At 34.6% G+C, this 15,962-nt stretch overlaps 1 protein-coding gene across 1 annotated transcript in view; it reads right to left on the bottom strand.

Moving 5' to 3' along the window:
* LOC114496932 (putative selection and upkeep of intraepithelial T-cells protein 1 homolog) overlaps positions 1 to 14,786 on the bottom strand; it is a 39,537-nt gene extending 24,751 nt beyond the window's left edge. Inside the window, exons 1-2 of the mRNA XM_036025069.1 lie at positions 14,670 to 14,786; positions 1,625 to 1,702 (exon numbers count right to left, since the gene is read on the bottom strand). Of these exons, the coding sequence (XP_035880962.1) occupies positions 1,625 to 1,702; positions 14,670 to 14,721 (130 nt within the window). The 5' untranslated portion in view covers positions 14,722 to 14,786. The remainder of the gene's footprint in view (positions 1 to 1,624; positions 1,703 to 14,669) is intronic.
* Between the last annotated feature and the right edge of the window lie 1,176 nt (positions 14,787 to 15,962).

Here is a 15,962-nt window from a genome sequence, read left to right as displayed (position 1 = left end):
ACCCATTGGCTTTCTCTCTGGTTCTTGATGCCAAGTCCTTCTGACTCAGTTACTCTCTGAAGTATCTTCCCTCTGAAAGCAGCACTCCAGTCTCTGCCTCATTGTCTCTCATGTCCCAGCTTAAATGGCAACTCATTGGAGAAATTTGTTGTGTCCACCCATTTAACATACCTAAACATGTCTTCATAGTACATATAACTACCTATAACCTATAACATGTAACATAAAATGTTATTATATATAACATAAAAAATAAAAATATTTTTTATTTCTGTCTTTATTTTCTTTCCTGGCCCACTGATATGTAAGTCACGCAACAGCAGAGTTTTGTCTTATTCCCTTTTTAATTTCTCTTTATTATTCTCAGTGCATAAAACATTGCCTGTACACATTAGACATTCTGTAAATACTTAATAAAGGCATGGAAGATACTCCTATTGTCTAGAGATGGGATGTGCACCCCTACTGCTGAACAACATACTTTACTTATCCAATCTACTAACTGCTTTTTTCAGCAGCCAGTTTTGGTGGATCAAAGATGGCCACAAATTTTTTGACGTTTCTTCTGCAAAGAGAAAGGATCTGTGTCTCCTTCCCTTGAAACTGTGTTTTCTGAGAGTGCTTTGCAAATAGAATATGGAAGAAGAAAACCCGCGATAATTTCTGAGCCTATCTTAAGAAATGAGCAGTTCTCATCCTTTGTTGTTGCTGTTGTTTTATAACACTTTTTCTGGAAACTGTGAGCTGCCAAAATGATGTCTGACTATCCTGAATCCACCACAGCAGAAAGGCCACATGTTGACATGCCATTTGATAATCTCAGCTGATTCCAGCCTTCCAGCCTACTGCACCAAAGCTAGATGTGAATGAAGCCACCTTGAGCCGCCCAGAGCATCTTGCCCACCAGTTGGGTATACCAAGTGAGCTCAGTCTATGTCACATGGAACAGAAGAATGCCCTGGCCATAATTCCTGGACTGTGGAATATGATAAAATGATTGTTGTTTTAAATTGTTCATCTTGGGAATAACTTGTTATCAAGCTATAGGTGACTATCACACAGCTCCTTTCCTGCTGTGAGTTTTTGCTCCTTTCAACTCCACCAAATTCATGCCTGTCTCTGCCAAAAAGGTTTATCCTTCTCACTGTAAGGATTCTGAATTATCAGGCTTAAAGCTCAAAGAAAAATTTGTGGACAGATCCAGCTCACACCAACATCATTATTTGAGGTCCTACTAAACTTATAATTCTAAACTAAACTTACAGTCACATAAATGATTAGGCTTTTTCTTAAATATAAGAGATATATTCATTATATGAATGCCAGTGAGAATTTGAGCCTCCCAGGGGGAGATAGTAGACATTTATCTGTCTCTTCTCCAAGACACATCAATGCAGCTCTGCAGCATAGACTTGTGGCCGAGAAAGACAGTCACTGAAATCGCATTTCTTAATCATAAGTTGTTTTGAGACTCATTTATACCCTCAAAACTTTAACATAAAGGGTGTAACCTTCATAACATAGCAATATCAGTGAGAAAACTTCATTTCCTTCAGTGTCATTTATCTCCATTGTCTTTCTTTATCTATGTGACACGCCATGAAAAAGAAATAGATGTCCCTACCTGAAGTTAGCACCATCTGTAAGAACAGAATGACCACAAAGTATCCAGATACACAGGAAAATGAAGGCTCCATCACAGCTGGAAAATGAAATAGCATTTCATTTGTGAGATCTGGCAGCAAGAATCATGGTAACAGACACACACAAACAGATAATTTTGAAATCCTGCCTTTTTTAGAGAATTCCCTTTGATATACAACCAAATGACTTAGTCAAACCACAAATGTCAGACCCACTGAGATGGTCTCTTTTTCTCTTTCCTTCCTGTGCTCTTACCATGGCTCTTTGCCTTAGACTAGAGCACAAAGGTATACAAAACCCAGCTATGCACTTCCTCACATTCATTTGGTCCATTCTGCCCTTCGGCCTCAGCCACTTGCTCAGTGAAGAGCCCTGGCTGCGCCTTTGAAATTGCCTCATTTCCTAAAGCGAACACTTGTGTGTCTTCCATGGGGGATAGGCCAGCTTTAGCAAAACATTGACAAGCTCACTGTTATGGGCAAGAGCAGACCAGCCTGAATCCATGGAATTTCTAGCCTCACCAACTACTTCCACATTCAGAGGAAATATCACATCAGGGAGGTGGGATCTAGATTCCTCAGTGGCTTCCCAGAAGGCCTAAGTAAAAATACTCATATATGAAGGGATGCTAACAGGTAATAAGAATAAGTAAGTAGATAAATGCCACTCCTTTTTTGTTTTATTTTATAATTCCCCCCCTCACTTATGGTGCCTAAATTGCATCCCCCCACCCCCAATAAACTCTTAGTAATAAGTTTGGGTTCTTTTTCTAGAAATCCTAGATACAAAAAAAAAGATACTGCTAAGATGTGGAGATAGGCATTAGCATGATAGATTGAGGGACATACAAGTATATTTGGTTTCATATATTCAACAGTTAAGCAAAATCAGATACATGAAGGATCCCAAATATGTCAATAAATAAAATATTAGATTTTACCTACTAGAATATGGAGTGCCTACATGTAAATATCAACACTGTGATTCTGTTTTGAGATTAGTGTTTTATCATACAAGAATATAAAATAATGTTTTAAAGGAGAGAAAAGTTAAAGATTAGATGTCTCATGCAATGGTTTAATCTACCCATTAAAAAGAAAATGGAATTGGAAAAAATAATACAGATGAAAGCAATGACACAGATTGGGGGTAAATATTTGTAAAACTTCAACTGATAAAAAAAGCTCATATCCTGAATATATATTTTAATTTTTTAATTACACAAAAGATTTTTAAGGCAGATAAGCCAAAAGAAAAATAGGAAAGAGACCTGAACAATTTCAATATAAAAATATCTAAATATCATTAAAAACAAGAAAAAATGTAGAACTTCATTAAGAATCGGGAAAATGTTTATTAAAATCACAGTGTAATATTGCCACACCCACCAGAATGGAGACAATGGCAAAGGCTGAAAATGGCAAAATACCAAATTTTGACAAGAATGTGGTGTTATATGGTATACAGGGCATTCCTCATGTTCATGGCTGGTTTGAGTGCATTGGTAGGATGATACAGCAGTCCACCCTTATCTCAGGGAGATACATTCCAAGATCCTAGTTGATGCCTGAAACCAAATAGTAAATAGTACTGACCTCTATATAGTCTATGTTTTCCTATATGTGCATACACTTTATGGCTTCCTTTTGGTGTATCTAAATAGCCAGCATCACTACCCTTACATTTTAGGACCATTACTAAGTAAAATAAGGCTTACTTGAACCAAGCACTGTGATATCACAACTGTTGATCTATTAACCGAGGGTGCTACTAAGTGACTAATGTGTGGGTAGCATATACAGTGTGTATCTGCTGTACAGAAGGATGATTTATGTCCTGGGTGAGATGAAGCAGGTCAGTGCAAGATTTCATCATGTTGCTCAGAATGGTATGCATTTTAAAACTAACTTATTTCTGGAATTTTCCATGTAATATTTTTGGACTGTAGTTGACTGTGGGTAACTGCAACTGCAGAAAGTAAAACCACAGGTAAAAGTATACTACTGATTTGGAAGTACTTTAGCACCTTCCACTAGAGTTTAAAATACACATAGCCTATGATCAAGCAATTCTACATCTGGGTATATAATCAAAGAAATACATGACATATGAACAAGTGATATATGATAAACTTCATGGTGACATTATTGGTCATAACTAAATTAAGAAAAATACAAATATATTAATAATAAGCCTATACATATAACCCAAAATAATTTCAATATCTAATAATTTCACAAACATAATGTTAATATCTGAGTCTTAATTAGTTTGTTAAAATGTCTTATCATTTATAATAATTTAGCTACATACTCTCTTGTGTTTTACATAGCAAATCATATTTTTCTAAATACATTTTGTTTATTTAAAAATTACTTGCATTTCTGCTACTAACAGAGTTAGCACACACAGCTTTTAAAAGCTATTATTTATTAATAAAAGCAACACAAATATAAAGTTTTCAGGGATGCATGTATCAAAACATTTAAAAATTATATTAACAAAATTATGACCCTCTATTATAATAGTACCTATTGGAAAATACTACATAATTATTCTAAACCCCAGAGACAAGTGTTTATGGACTGGAACATTTGGTATCACAAAGATATTAAGTCTATACAAAACACTCTGTAGAGTCAATGTACTTTCAGTCACAATTTTGACTTTTGGGGTTTTTTTGTTTGTTTGTTTTATGAATCTTAAAGCAATGATTCTAAAACATACATAAAACAGTGATGGTCCAAAAAAGAGCCAAGATTTATCTTCTGAAGAAAAAAAATGTGAGAAAATATGAATTAAGTGATATCAAGATTTACTATAAAGCTATTATAGTTATAAAGAATCATGGAGCCCTGGCTGGCATAGCTCAGTGGACTGAGCACAGGCTGGGAATCAAAGTGTCCCAGGTTCGATTCCCAGCCAGGGTACGTTCCTGGGTTGCAGGCCATAACCCCCAGCAACCACACATTGATGTTTCTCTCTCTCTCTCTCTATCTCCCTCCCTTCCCTCTCTAAAAATAAATATAAATAAATAAAATGTTTTAAAAAAAAGAAGATGTGTTAAACATTTAAAAAAAAGAATCATGGTAGTAGTGTAGATATAGATGAATAGATAAGTCAAAATGGAGATCCCAATAACAGATTCCAACACCAATGGAGGCCTGGTCCATGATAGAACTAGCATTGCAAATCAATTAAGGAAAGCATCACTGCTCCATGAATGGTGCTGAGACAACTGCATGGGCAAAGTGGAGATTCTAAGTCTATAAGCTACACAGAAGCTAAGTCAAAGCTATCAAAATATTGCATCGTTTTATAGGAATACACTTTCATGAAATTAGGAGATGGAAAAACATCTTAAGCTGTGAATAAAATGGCAATGGAAAATATTAAATTCAGCTCTGATAAATTTAATAGTATGTTTATCCACAGGCATTATAGAGAAAGTAAAATGGCAAGTCCTGATATAGAAGAATTTGAAATACCTAGAAATAACAAAAGATCAATATCTAAAATATATTAATTACTTCTTATCATATAAATCACTAGTTGTCACTTAATAGGAACAATTCTATGTTTTATCCTTGGTAAAGAACATCCAGTGTACATGGAGAAACTCAAACAATTAAAACAGAGTAGACTTTCCAGATTCCTTGCAGCTAGGTATGACTGTTTTCTGGCCAATACTATGTAAGCAGAACTGTAAACAACTTTCCTTAATCCCTAAAGGCAGGAGGCATACCTTCTTCTCTTTCTCCTTGGGGCCAGACTGAATACCATCCTTATGTCTCTATCTCAGATATACCTTGAACCTTAAAGTGGAAGCCATAGGTTGAAGATGATGGAGCACCAGGTAAAATAGAAGGAACTTGAGTCCTTAAATGTACAGAGTTGCCCCACCAAACTTTTTATATTGTTTAATGATGAAACTCATTTTTTTCTTAGATGGATTTGGATTGCAGTTGTACAGTTGTTCAGCTTATTGTTATTCTTTAATGTAAATATATTATAAATATTATTTATACCAATTCAATATCTATCTTTATCTTTAAGGTTTTCTTAAAAAGATCAAAGAAGACCAAAGACAAACATTTCAACACTGGAAAGTCAACTTCTCAAGATTGTTAAAGATCTAGATTCCTACCAGATGTTCTGGAAGTACCCTCTCTACACCCTTAAACACCCACACACCCCAATGAATGCCTGTGTGCTGCAGCTTATTTTCCCAGTCTAAGATGTATGTATATCCCCTCACAAGAGAAATTCAAAGGTGGCAATCCCACCCAGTGTGTGGGACTGTTCAAACTCATTTTTGCCATTAGTATTTAACAACAATTCTTAAGCAAGTACAAGTTTCAGCTTGACTTGCCTCTCCTTGAAAATAGAACATGAAACAATGTTGTTTATGATGTATCATATCGTTTGAACCATTTAAATTTTCTATTATGAAAAATTATAATAAAGTGTCTTAATATTATGTCAGGGAAGCTTGTGAATGATCATTACAGTGCATGAACATGGAAATAGGAAGGAGAGTCCTTGTCTTGATAAAGGCTACCTATAGACATCTCCATAAATATAGTGGGGAAAGAAACCTTTGGAATCTTTCTTCTTAAGTCTAAAGTTTTTTATCTAACACAATAATAAAATAAAATGTCAGTATAGTATAAGTATTATAAAAGGACAAAATGAATAAATGTGGATGATATAACTTACATAGAAAGTGATAAGAAAATAGATAAATACAAATACATTTTAAAAATAGTACTCTTTTTCTCCAGTTTAATTAAGTTAGTTTAAATAATATGTGAGATCTCTCTGGAGTTTTAAAAATATTTTTATATACCTGAATAATTGGACAACTACATAATGTTTGGGGAGGGGAAATATTAACATTTTAAAGACAAATCACCTCATATTAATAATAGACTTAATATAATTCTAATACAGTACTAGCAGGATATTAGGAACAATAAAATATTTTAATCTCAAAATTATGTGAAAGAATTAACATATACTAATAGCGAAGATAATTATAAAACAACAAATAGTTTTTCAAATTCACTCTACCATATATTAATAAAGACATAGTTAAAGAACACACACACACACACACACACACACACACAGTGCTCTTGGTGCAAGAAAAGACAAGTCCAAATAAAACATAATAGAGAGTCAAGAAAACTAACTGTGATATTTGACATATGTGGTATAAACTGGTCTTCCTCCATTCTCACCTCTGATCCATCCTCACCATTCTCCTCAGTCTGTAGCTTGCAGAGCTAACCTCCACCAAGTCAATCGCCTGTGATCCCTTCCTTTCTCGCCTATGACAGGCATGGGTGGGAGACTAAAGACCTGGAAGAGAAAGAGGCCATGCTATCTCTTTCCAGCTCCTTTTGGTTTTGGCCTGCATCTCAGTCAACAGGCTCATTCTCTACAACTACAACTCCTGCTCATGGCCCATCTCTGTGGTTCTGGGTCTCTCAGCCTCCAGCAACACCATTTCATCCTTTGCTGTTCATGATGAGGAGCAAGAACTGATCATTACCCAGACCTGGAGGATCTTGTTAGCTCACTTAATCCCAGTTACTCTTGAGTAACCATTTTCTTCATTCAATTGTACCCAGGATTTCATGTGAATCTGCCTTTTGTTCCCTGCCACAAGGCTGAGACTAATAGAATCACATAGTAATTGAAAAATGACAAATTCTTAAGGAAAATTGGCTCACTTCATGAAAAAATATAAATAAAATTCAGGATAATGTCTTTTTGACATTGAAGTGAAAAGGATTTCTTAATAAGTTACCAAAGTACAAACTATATGGAAAAGTTAATTTTATAACTTTAAATTAACTATCTATGCTAAATTAAAGACGTTATAGACAAAACAGATTTCTGACATTCTGGGAAGATATTTTCAAAACCTAATAACAATGAAGGATTTATCTAAAGCTATAAAAGTGCCTATATATCATACAGGAAAAGGACAGAAAATCCAACAAATAAATTGTTAAATTGTGTGACTCAGAAATCCACCAAAGGGTAAAACTAAATAGTTAAACCTGTATAAAGAAGTTCATAATCTCACTAGTAATTAGGTATATGTAAAAGTATTTAAATGAGGAGATGCAATTTTTCACCCATTGAATGAGTGAAATAAGAAATTGAGTATTGAGTATTGATGAAGATTGAGAAAATGGGAGATAACATTTACTGCAAGTAAGCATGAACACAAACTCATTCATTTTGAAATGTAATCTATTAATTTAGTGTTAAATTAAAGATTCATATATATGTAATATATGAAGGAGATCTTTGGATATATACCTAAAGAAACTCTTTCACAGAAGCCCATGTAGACATGTAAGAAAAGGTTTCTCACAGTTCATTTTGTCAAACTGGGTAAAAATGGGACACATTAAATATAAAGATACAGAAAGATTAAAAATAAAATATTGGAATAAATATACTATCTCAACAGCAAGCATATTAATTAATATCTTATTATATTACTATCAGACAACATAGACTTTAGGACAAAATATTAATGACATAAAGAAAGAACATTTCATAATAAAAATGTAGCAATTGAATGGATTCTTCTAATTAATGAGATTCAAAAGACATGAAGCAAAAACTGGCCAAATTAAAAAAAGAAAAAGAAATAGACAAATCTTCAAGTATAGTTTCAGATTTTAAGTCTCTGCTTTCAGTAATTGACAGGAAAAGTAAAAATAAACAAGATATTAAAAAGTCTACTCAAATTTAACTTTATATTTATAGAAAGCCATCTATCCAGAAGATAAACTACACTCAGAATATTTACCAAGATAAATCAAATACCAAATCATAAAACAAATCACAATCAACTCCAAAGAATTAAAATCCTAAGGAATATGTTCTCTTACCACAGGGAATTAAAGTTGAAACCATTTGTTTTAATCTAGAAAGTAGCCAAATAATTGAAATTTAAGCAACACATGACCAAATAGCCCATGTGTCAAAGAGGAAATTAGAAGAGAAATTAGAAAATATTATCAACTGAATAAAAATTAAAACATAGAACTTCACTATATGTGAAATGAAACTAAGGCAGAGTTTCGAGAGAAAATTGTAGCTTTAAATGCTTATGTAAAAAATAAAAATAACAAAAGGGTTAAATCCATGTCTAAGCATCTACTTTATGAAGCTGGAAAACAAAAGCAAAATAAACTTTAACAAGGTAGAAGAAATTAAAAAAAGACAAAAATGGAAATCAATGAAATAGAAAATAAGCAATAGAGAATCAATTAAATACAAAAATAATTTCTTGTAAAGATAAACAAAATTGATAAATTTTTGGTAGGATTGTAAAAAAAGTGTGAGAAAGCAAATTGCCAATATCATTTATGAAAAGGAGGCATTCCAACAAAAATTAAATACATATTGTAAACATCTATATACCACTAAATTCACAATGTAGATTAAATGAGCAACTATTTTGAAATAAAACTGACACACAAATATGAAATATGAATATTGTATATTTACTGAATAATTTGTATTTATAATTAAAATTTTCTTTTTTCTTTTTTTATTGTTCAATTTCAGTTGTCTCCATTTCCCCCCTATTACTTACCCCCGCCCTACCCACCCCCACTGCCCACCTTCGATCTTTCCCCAACCCCGTTGTTTTTGTCCATGAGTCCTTTATGCAAATTCCTTGATGACCCTTCCCTTCTTTTCCCCATTATCCCTCTCCCTCCTCCTCTCTGGTTACTGTCAATTTGTTCTTTATCTCAATGTCTTTGGTTCTATTTTTCTTGTTTGTTTTGTTGAATAGGTTCCACTTATATGTGAGATCGATCATATGGTATTTGTCTTTCATCACCAGGCTTATTTTACTTAGCATAATGCTCTCCAGTTCCATCCATGCTATCATGAAGGGTAGGACCTCCTTCTTTCTTTCTATTGTGTGGTATTCCATTGTGTAAATGTACCACAGTTTTTTAATCCGCTCACTTACTGATGGGCACATAGGCTGTTTCCAGCAATTGGCTATTGTAAATTGCACTGCTATGAACATAGGGGTGCATATGTTCTTTTGAATTGATGTTTCAGGATTCTTAGCATATAATACCAGATTTTCTTACATAGAAAACTAACAGCCCACATAGCTTTACTAGTGAATTTAATCAAATCAAACATTTGAGGAATTAAATAATAAGAAAACTTACAACCTTCTAGAACAACTCATTTATTAGGCCATCATTATTTTCCCACTAAAGTCAGTCAAGAAATTTACAATGAATAATGGAATAGTAGGAGTCAGGCTTTTTACAATCTAAAAAAGGAGGTACAGATATGGAAAGAGAGAAAGCTAAAATAGATTGTGTGATATTGTGTTAGAGTCAGAGTAATTGATATAAAACCATGGATTTTAATGTATATATGTATGGAGAGATGATAGAGAATAAATGTAGAATATGTATGTGTGTGTGTGTGTGTATATATATATATATATATATATATACATATATATATATGTATCTGTCTGCCTATATAGGGAACATTAATTTTAAGTTTAACATGAAATAATACAAATAATATTTGTAGAAACACAAATCCAGATGGAGTCATAACATAGATAGATAGCAAAGGACAAAGTAAAAACAAAGAAAATTGTTGGTTGAACATAGTTATTTACATAACCTCAGATAATATCCCCCACAAAATAGGTATTCATAAAAATGAGGGAAATATGTAAATATGTTTTTACAGTGGAAAAATATAGCTGGTGACATTTTAATCAAATGACCAAATTTCCTACCAGAAATAGGATAATTCAACATCATGTTCTACCAGACATAATGCAATGCAAATAACACAGTATTTTAATTATGTTGTGTTTCAGCCTAAAATAATTAACCTAGTCTAATCAAAAAGAAACACCGCACAGCCCTGGCTAGCTGGCTTAGTTGGTTGGAGCATTGTCCCAAACACCAAAAAATTGTGGGTTCGATCTCTGGTCAGGACACCTACCCAAGTTGTGGGTTTGATCCCCGGTCAGGGTGCATACACAAAAGGCAACTGATTCATGTTTCTGTCTCACATCAATGTTTCTCTTTCTCTCTCTCTGTTCCCCTCCCTTCCTCCCCCCACAGTCTCTCTCTCTTTGGATGAGAATTTAAAAAGAGGAAGAAAAGAATCCCATACAAGATGACTGTCCCATAATTATAAAAAATGTCCAGGTCATTAAAGTGAAAGAAAAAACTGAGGAATTTTCCAGATTTAAAAAGACTAAAAAGCCATGAAAAGCAGGTACTATACATAATCTTGGATTGGATTCTTTTTCTGTAAAGAACTTTATTGGGACAATAAAACTTTTATGGAGTCTCTGGGCATATTGGTTCTTGAAACACTGATGAAAGTTGGAAACTGTTTCAAATTTTAAGTAATAAGAAACTGTCACTTTCACCCTAAACCTAAGAATTCTGATAAGTTATGAATGATAGCTTTTCAAAGCCCACAAGAGAGCTAAGGACTCATAGAAAGCTAATGAACTAAATTTTAGACAAAAAAAGAAGGCTCACTAGATGAAAAGAGACCAATTTCTAGCTTTTTTTTTTCCACTTCTGGTGGCATTTTTCAGAGGAGGAAAAATCTGTCATAGGTAGTACTAAGGCAAAGTAAGCTAAACTTTTGACAGTCATATGTAGGCTGTGCTGACATATTAAAATAGCTCTTGCCACAGAGCAAGTCTGTATACGTCTCCAATTCTTTCCCATGGGAATTCAATCAGTGCATAACAATGTTGTACCAAAGACTGGAGACAGGGCATAAATGGTGAGAGAGATCCATTAAGGCAAGTAGGATGTCCCTCAAGTACAAGACATTGGCTGCTGACAACTGAGGGAAAGGTAGAAAATATGACAGAAATTCTTCCTAGAGACTCCTTTATCAATAGCATTACACTGGCCTTCTAATAGCTAGATGAAGGGAAAGAAGGTGGTGAAATATCTTCTAAGAAACAGAACAGCTGAATTATGACAGGAGAGCAAAAAGATTTCCTAAATGAACCAAAAAGCTGGCTGTGGAATGTAAAGCAGAGAAAGCTCTTTCAGATACCTTACTTTCAAATTTATCTATAAACTAAATTTAACCTAAAAACTCAAACAAGGTTTTTTTTAAGAAAATTACATAGTGCATCAGAATTATATGGAAAAAGTCCAATAATTTTTAAAAGAATAAAGTTGGAGACCTAACTCTAATCTCAGGATGTATCATAAAGTTATAATCAAAACAGTATTATATAGACAGAGGGATAGATACATATATTGATAACTGATTTTTGATAAAGTTTCAAGGTGCAGAAAAGTTGGGTCTGTTTCTAGGCTCTGTTCTATTTCATTGATCTATTAGTAAATCTTTACATTTAAAAAGTGTATCTCTTTTTATTAGTGTATATTGAGCTTTGAAATTAGATTGTCCAACTGAGTTCTTAATTTTTAGCATAACTATGTAAATATCTGTAGATTTGAGGAAAAGTCAGACCATCTTCTACAAATAGCTATTCACCTTTAGGAAACCAGCTTCTGGCTTGCTCCTGGGCTCTGGTAGAGACTAGAGGCCTCATAATGAGACACTGGGTGACCATAAAGATGAAGACTGGTTCATGAACACCAGCTGATAGATTGGCCAACTGGTCAGAATCTTGAGATGAACCAGGTAGGAAGATTAGTGACAGGCAATCTGGTAAATTTCATGTACGAATGCACCTCTCACAATGAACACAAAGTATGAATATATTCATGAATTATTTGCATGGTTATTCAAAGTTGCTGATTACAGAGAAAGCCCTTAATAATGAAGTGGACAAGGTGCCCCATTCTGTGTATGTGAATGAGCCATTTTTTTGTGAGCAACCCTGGTATTTGTTTAATGGGCTTATATATGAAATAGCCGTAGTGGTGAGATGAGGCCTATGCATGAGCTCAATGAGATGGATTTTCCCTCCATGGTTTCTGCCTACTGATGCCACTGATTTCCCAACTGCCAATGGCAGGGATTAAACATTAAGCCCCTTGTTTTCAACTATTTCCCTGGATGAGAAACTATTCTCCACTAATTGATTCTATTGGACCTCTGCCACCACAGAAAAATGGCACTTTGTCCTCACAGCATTGGATCATTATCTTGTACATGTGTTTGCCTTCTTTGGCTGCAGTGCTTCTGCCAGCATCGCCAAGAACAAAATTATAACACTATCATGGTGTTCCATAGAAATAGTTTTTGGTTGAGGAACTAATTTTACCATAAAAAGTACAATAATGAGCTCCCACTTAAGAAACTGACTGATCATACCATTTATTCCTTTAAACAGAAGCAGCCAGTCTTATAGGCCATGGGAGTGTCCTATTGAAGACTCCAGGGTGATGCTAGCTGGAAAGCACCACTTGCAAGGCTGCAACCCCACCCCATAAGAATCACTTTATCTTTGAATCAATGACTTATATGTGGTGCTATTTAATCCCATTGCCAAAACACATATGTTCAAGACTCAAGAGACAAAAGTGGGAGAGGCTCTTTTACTATCATACTCAATAATCCATTCATTGTACCCTTGCTTCCCATTCCCATAATTTTGAGCTCTGTCAGTTTAAAGGTCTTCTCAAGGGAGGAGTAACTTCCCAAATGTGAGCAATAATTACCTGGTAACAAGGAAGCTAAGACTGCCACCTGGCCAATTTGAGCTCACTCATAGGTGAAATCTAAAGAACAAAATTAAAAAAAAAAACTAAAACAGGGTCATAGACTCAGAGAAAAGACTGTTGGTTGCCATAGAGGAGGGATGTTGGGGGACTGGGTTAAAAAAGGTGATGAGATTTAAGAAGTACATACTGGTAGTTACAAAATAGTCATAGGGATGTAAATTACAGCATAGAAAATAGTTCATAATATGGTAATAACTCTTTCTTGTGCAAGGTACCTATATCAAGGGGAATACTTTATAAAGTTTATGATTATCTGTCAACTATGCTTCATATCTAAATACTAAATAATATTGCATGTAAACTATAATTGAAAAATAAAATTTAAAAAGAAGCCAAAAATAAAAGTAAGCAAAAAGCATGCCCTTATTTTATTATATATATTTCTTACATATACAGTATGTATTTTATATATTATATGTATTTCTTTACTGTTCATTTATACATCCCCACTAAGAGAGTATGAATATATCTATAATGGCCTGCCTCTAAATCATCACAATGTGGCACATTGACACCTGACCTTTAAGGTTTCTGAAGATGGCAGCACCTTAAATCTGAGGGAGACCCTCAGGAAAAATCAGAATGAATCACTGTCTTAAAGAGGAACACGTATCCCTTGCTCTTATCCTGAACCTGGACACACTCCCCTGCACTTCCTGTTTCTATTAGTGTCTGTAACCTATCCAACAAAAGAGAGGGCAAAATTGTTTCCTCCATCTACTTTTCCCAGAAACTATTTGCTTCTGAACTCATTGTGGGAACCAAATAGTTTATTTCTGTGAGCTTTCCCAAAATGGGCCAGTAGCAAATTTCCCTTCTTAGGGCAGAGCAGGAGCCAACATAGTAAGAAAAAATAGGGATATTTTTAAATTTTTTATTTTTTAATTATTGTTATTCTATTACAGTTGTCCCAATTTTTCCCTTTTTCCTTCCCCACCCAACACCCCCACCCCCCGTCAATTCCCACACTATTGTCCATGCCAAGGGTCATTCATACATGTTCTTTGACTGATCCCTTCCCCTTCTTTCCACCATTATCCCCCTCACCCGTCTTCTCTGGCAGCTGTCAGTCTGTTCCATGTTTCCATGTCTCTGGTTCTATTTTGCTCGTTAGTTTATTTTGTTCATTAGATACATCTTATAAGTGAGACCATATGGTATTTGTCTTTTATCGACTGGCTGTGAAAAAATTGATTAAAAAAATACAGAATGAACCTGAGAATGGTCACTGCTAAGCTAGAAGAGGAGGATTAGACTACTCACCTCTATCTGACTTAATCCATGCAAAATTTGAATAAATTCTTGCTCTCTTCATGTTTCCAGAAACACACTACAGCTGTTGCAGCTATGTGATGACAACGAAGCAAGGCAGAACTGCACTGAAACCAGCTTGCTCACAGTGGTGATTCAAACGCGCAGACTCAGGTCAAGCCAAGGCAAGTCTCTGCCAGCAATGGGAACAGAAGCATAAGTACATCTAAGTATCAGCCAAATTCCTAATGAAGGAAATCCCCTGTCAAATATCACCTTACAAAATTCAATTTTATATTTTTTTCTGTGATAATTCTTTCTTTTGTAATTGCATGTATCATCAATTGTCATTATTTTCTGAAATTTTAAAGAAATTAAAATAATCCTCACATTTCAGTAAAAAGAAGGAATTACTCAGAGAAGAGACTCGAATCTGACCCCTTGGTAGTTACAATCAAGAGGTTAGCAGAGATTAGTATTTTGTAAGTTAGAGTCCAGAGTGAGGATGTGGCTCTTCATCAGCCCCTGAGGGTGGGCACTATGCTTGCCCAGCAGGGACCCCCATGATTCACACTTTAGAGCATGTCAGTATATAATGTGGTGACACTTAAGCACACATTTTCCCCTTTTGTAGCTTGGACCAGTATCTTGCTTGTGTCCAAACAGGATGCCCCAGTCTCTTAATAATGAGTTATTAGAGATTTCTACTGCATAAAACCCATCAGACTTTAGACAACAGTCACCAGCAGTCCCTGCTCCACATATCAAGAACCCTGTTGGGAATGAGATCAATTCAGCATTCATTGTTATCATGACAAAGCACAGAGGGAATTATGTCTCAATGACACAAAAGACCAGTTATAGTAGAGAAGTGTGAGAAAGACTGAGGTATAAAGATATGGTCAGAAATAAATATTTTTTATTCTAAGATTTTAAACAAGTGAAATAGTTTTTGGTGATGACAAATGAGGTCCAAGAAAGCTAATGAATAACAACTGTTTATAACTGATGAAATTGCTGGCTTAGTTTAAGAACCTAATAGGCTTGTTAACACTCCCTGGTCACCCATCCTTCCCACTCCTATTATCCTGGGACCACCTGAAAAGAAATTGGTGTTTGAAGAATAAGTATACCATCTAGGATTTTATACTAATCTGAGTTTGGAAAAGAAATTAAATCCCTGTAGCCACTGACTTTTGACAAATTGTCTCCAAACAAATTGAGAAAAATATGGGCTAATGCTGTCACCAACCAGCCATAATACCTTCTCTTCTTTTGATGGGAGGAGTACAGTTGTGGAGCAAG

Source organism: Phyllostomus discolor, chromosome 5 (assembly GCF_004126475.2).
Source record: "Phyllostomus discolor isolate MPI-MPIP mPhyDis1 chromosome 5, mPhyDis1.pri.v3, whole genome shotgun sequence".
NCBI lineage: Eukaryota > Metazoa > Chordata > Mammalia > Chiroptera > Phyllostomidae > Phyllostomus > Phyllostomus discolor.
The sequence above is the reverse complement of the archived record's forward strand: the minus strand, read 5'-3'. Positions and strand labels throughout refer to the sequence as shown.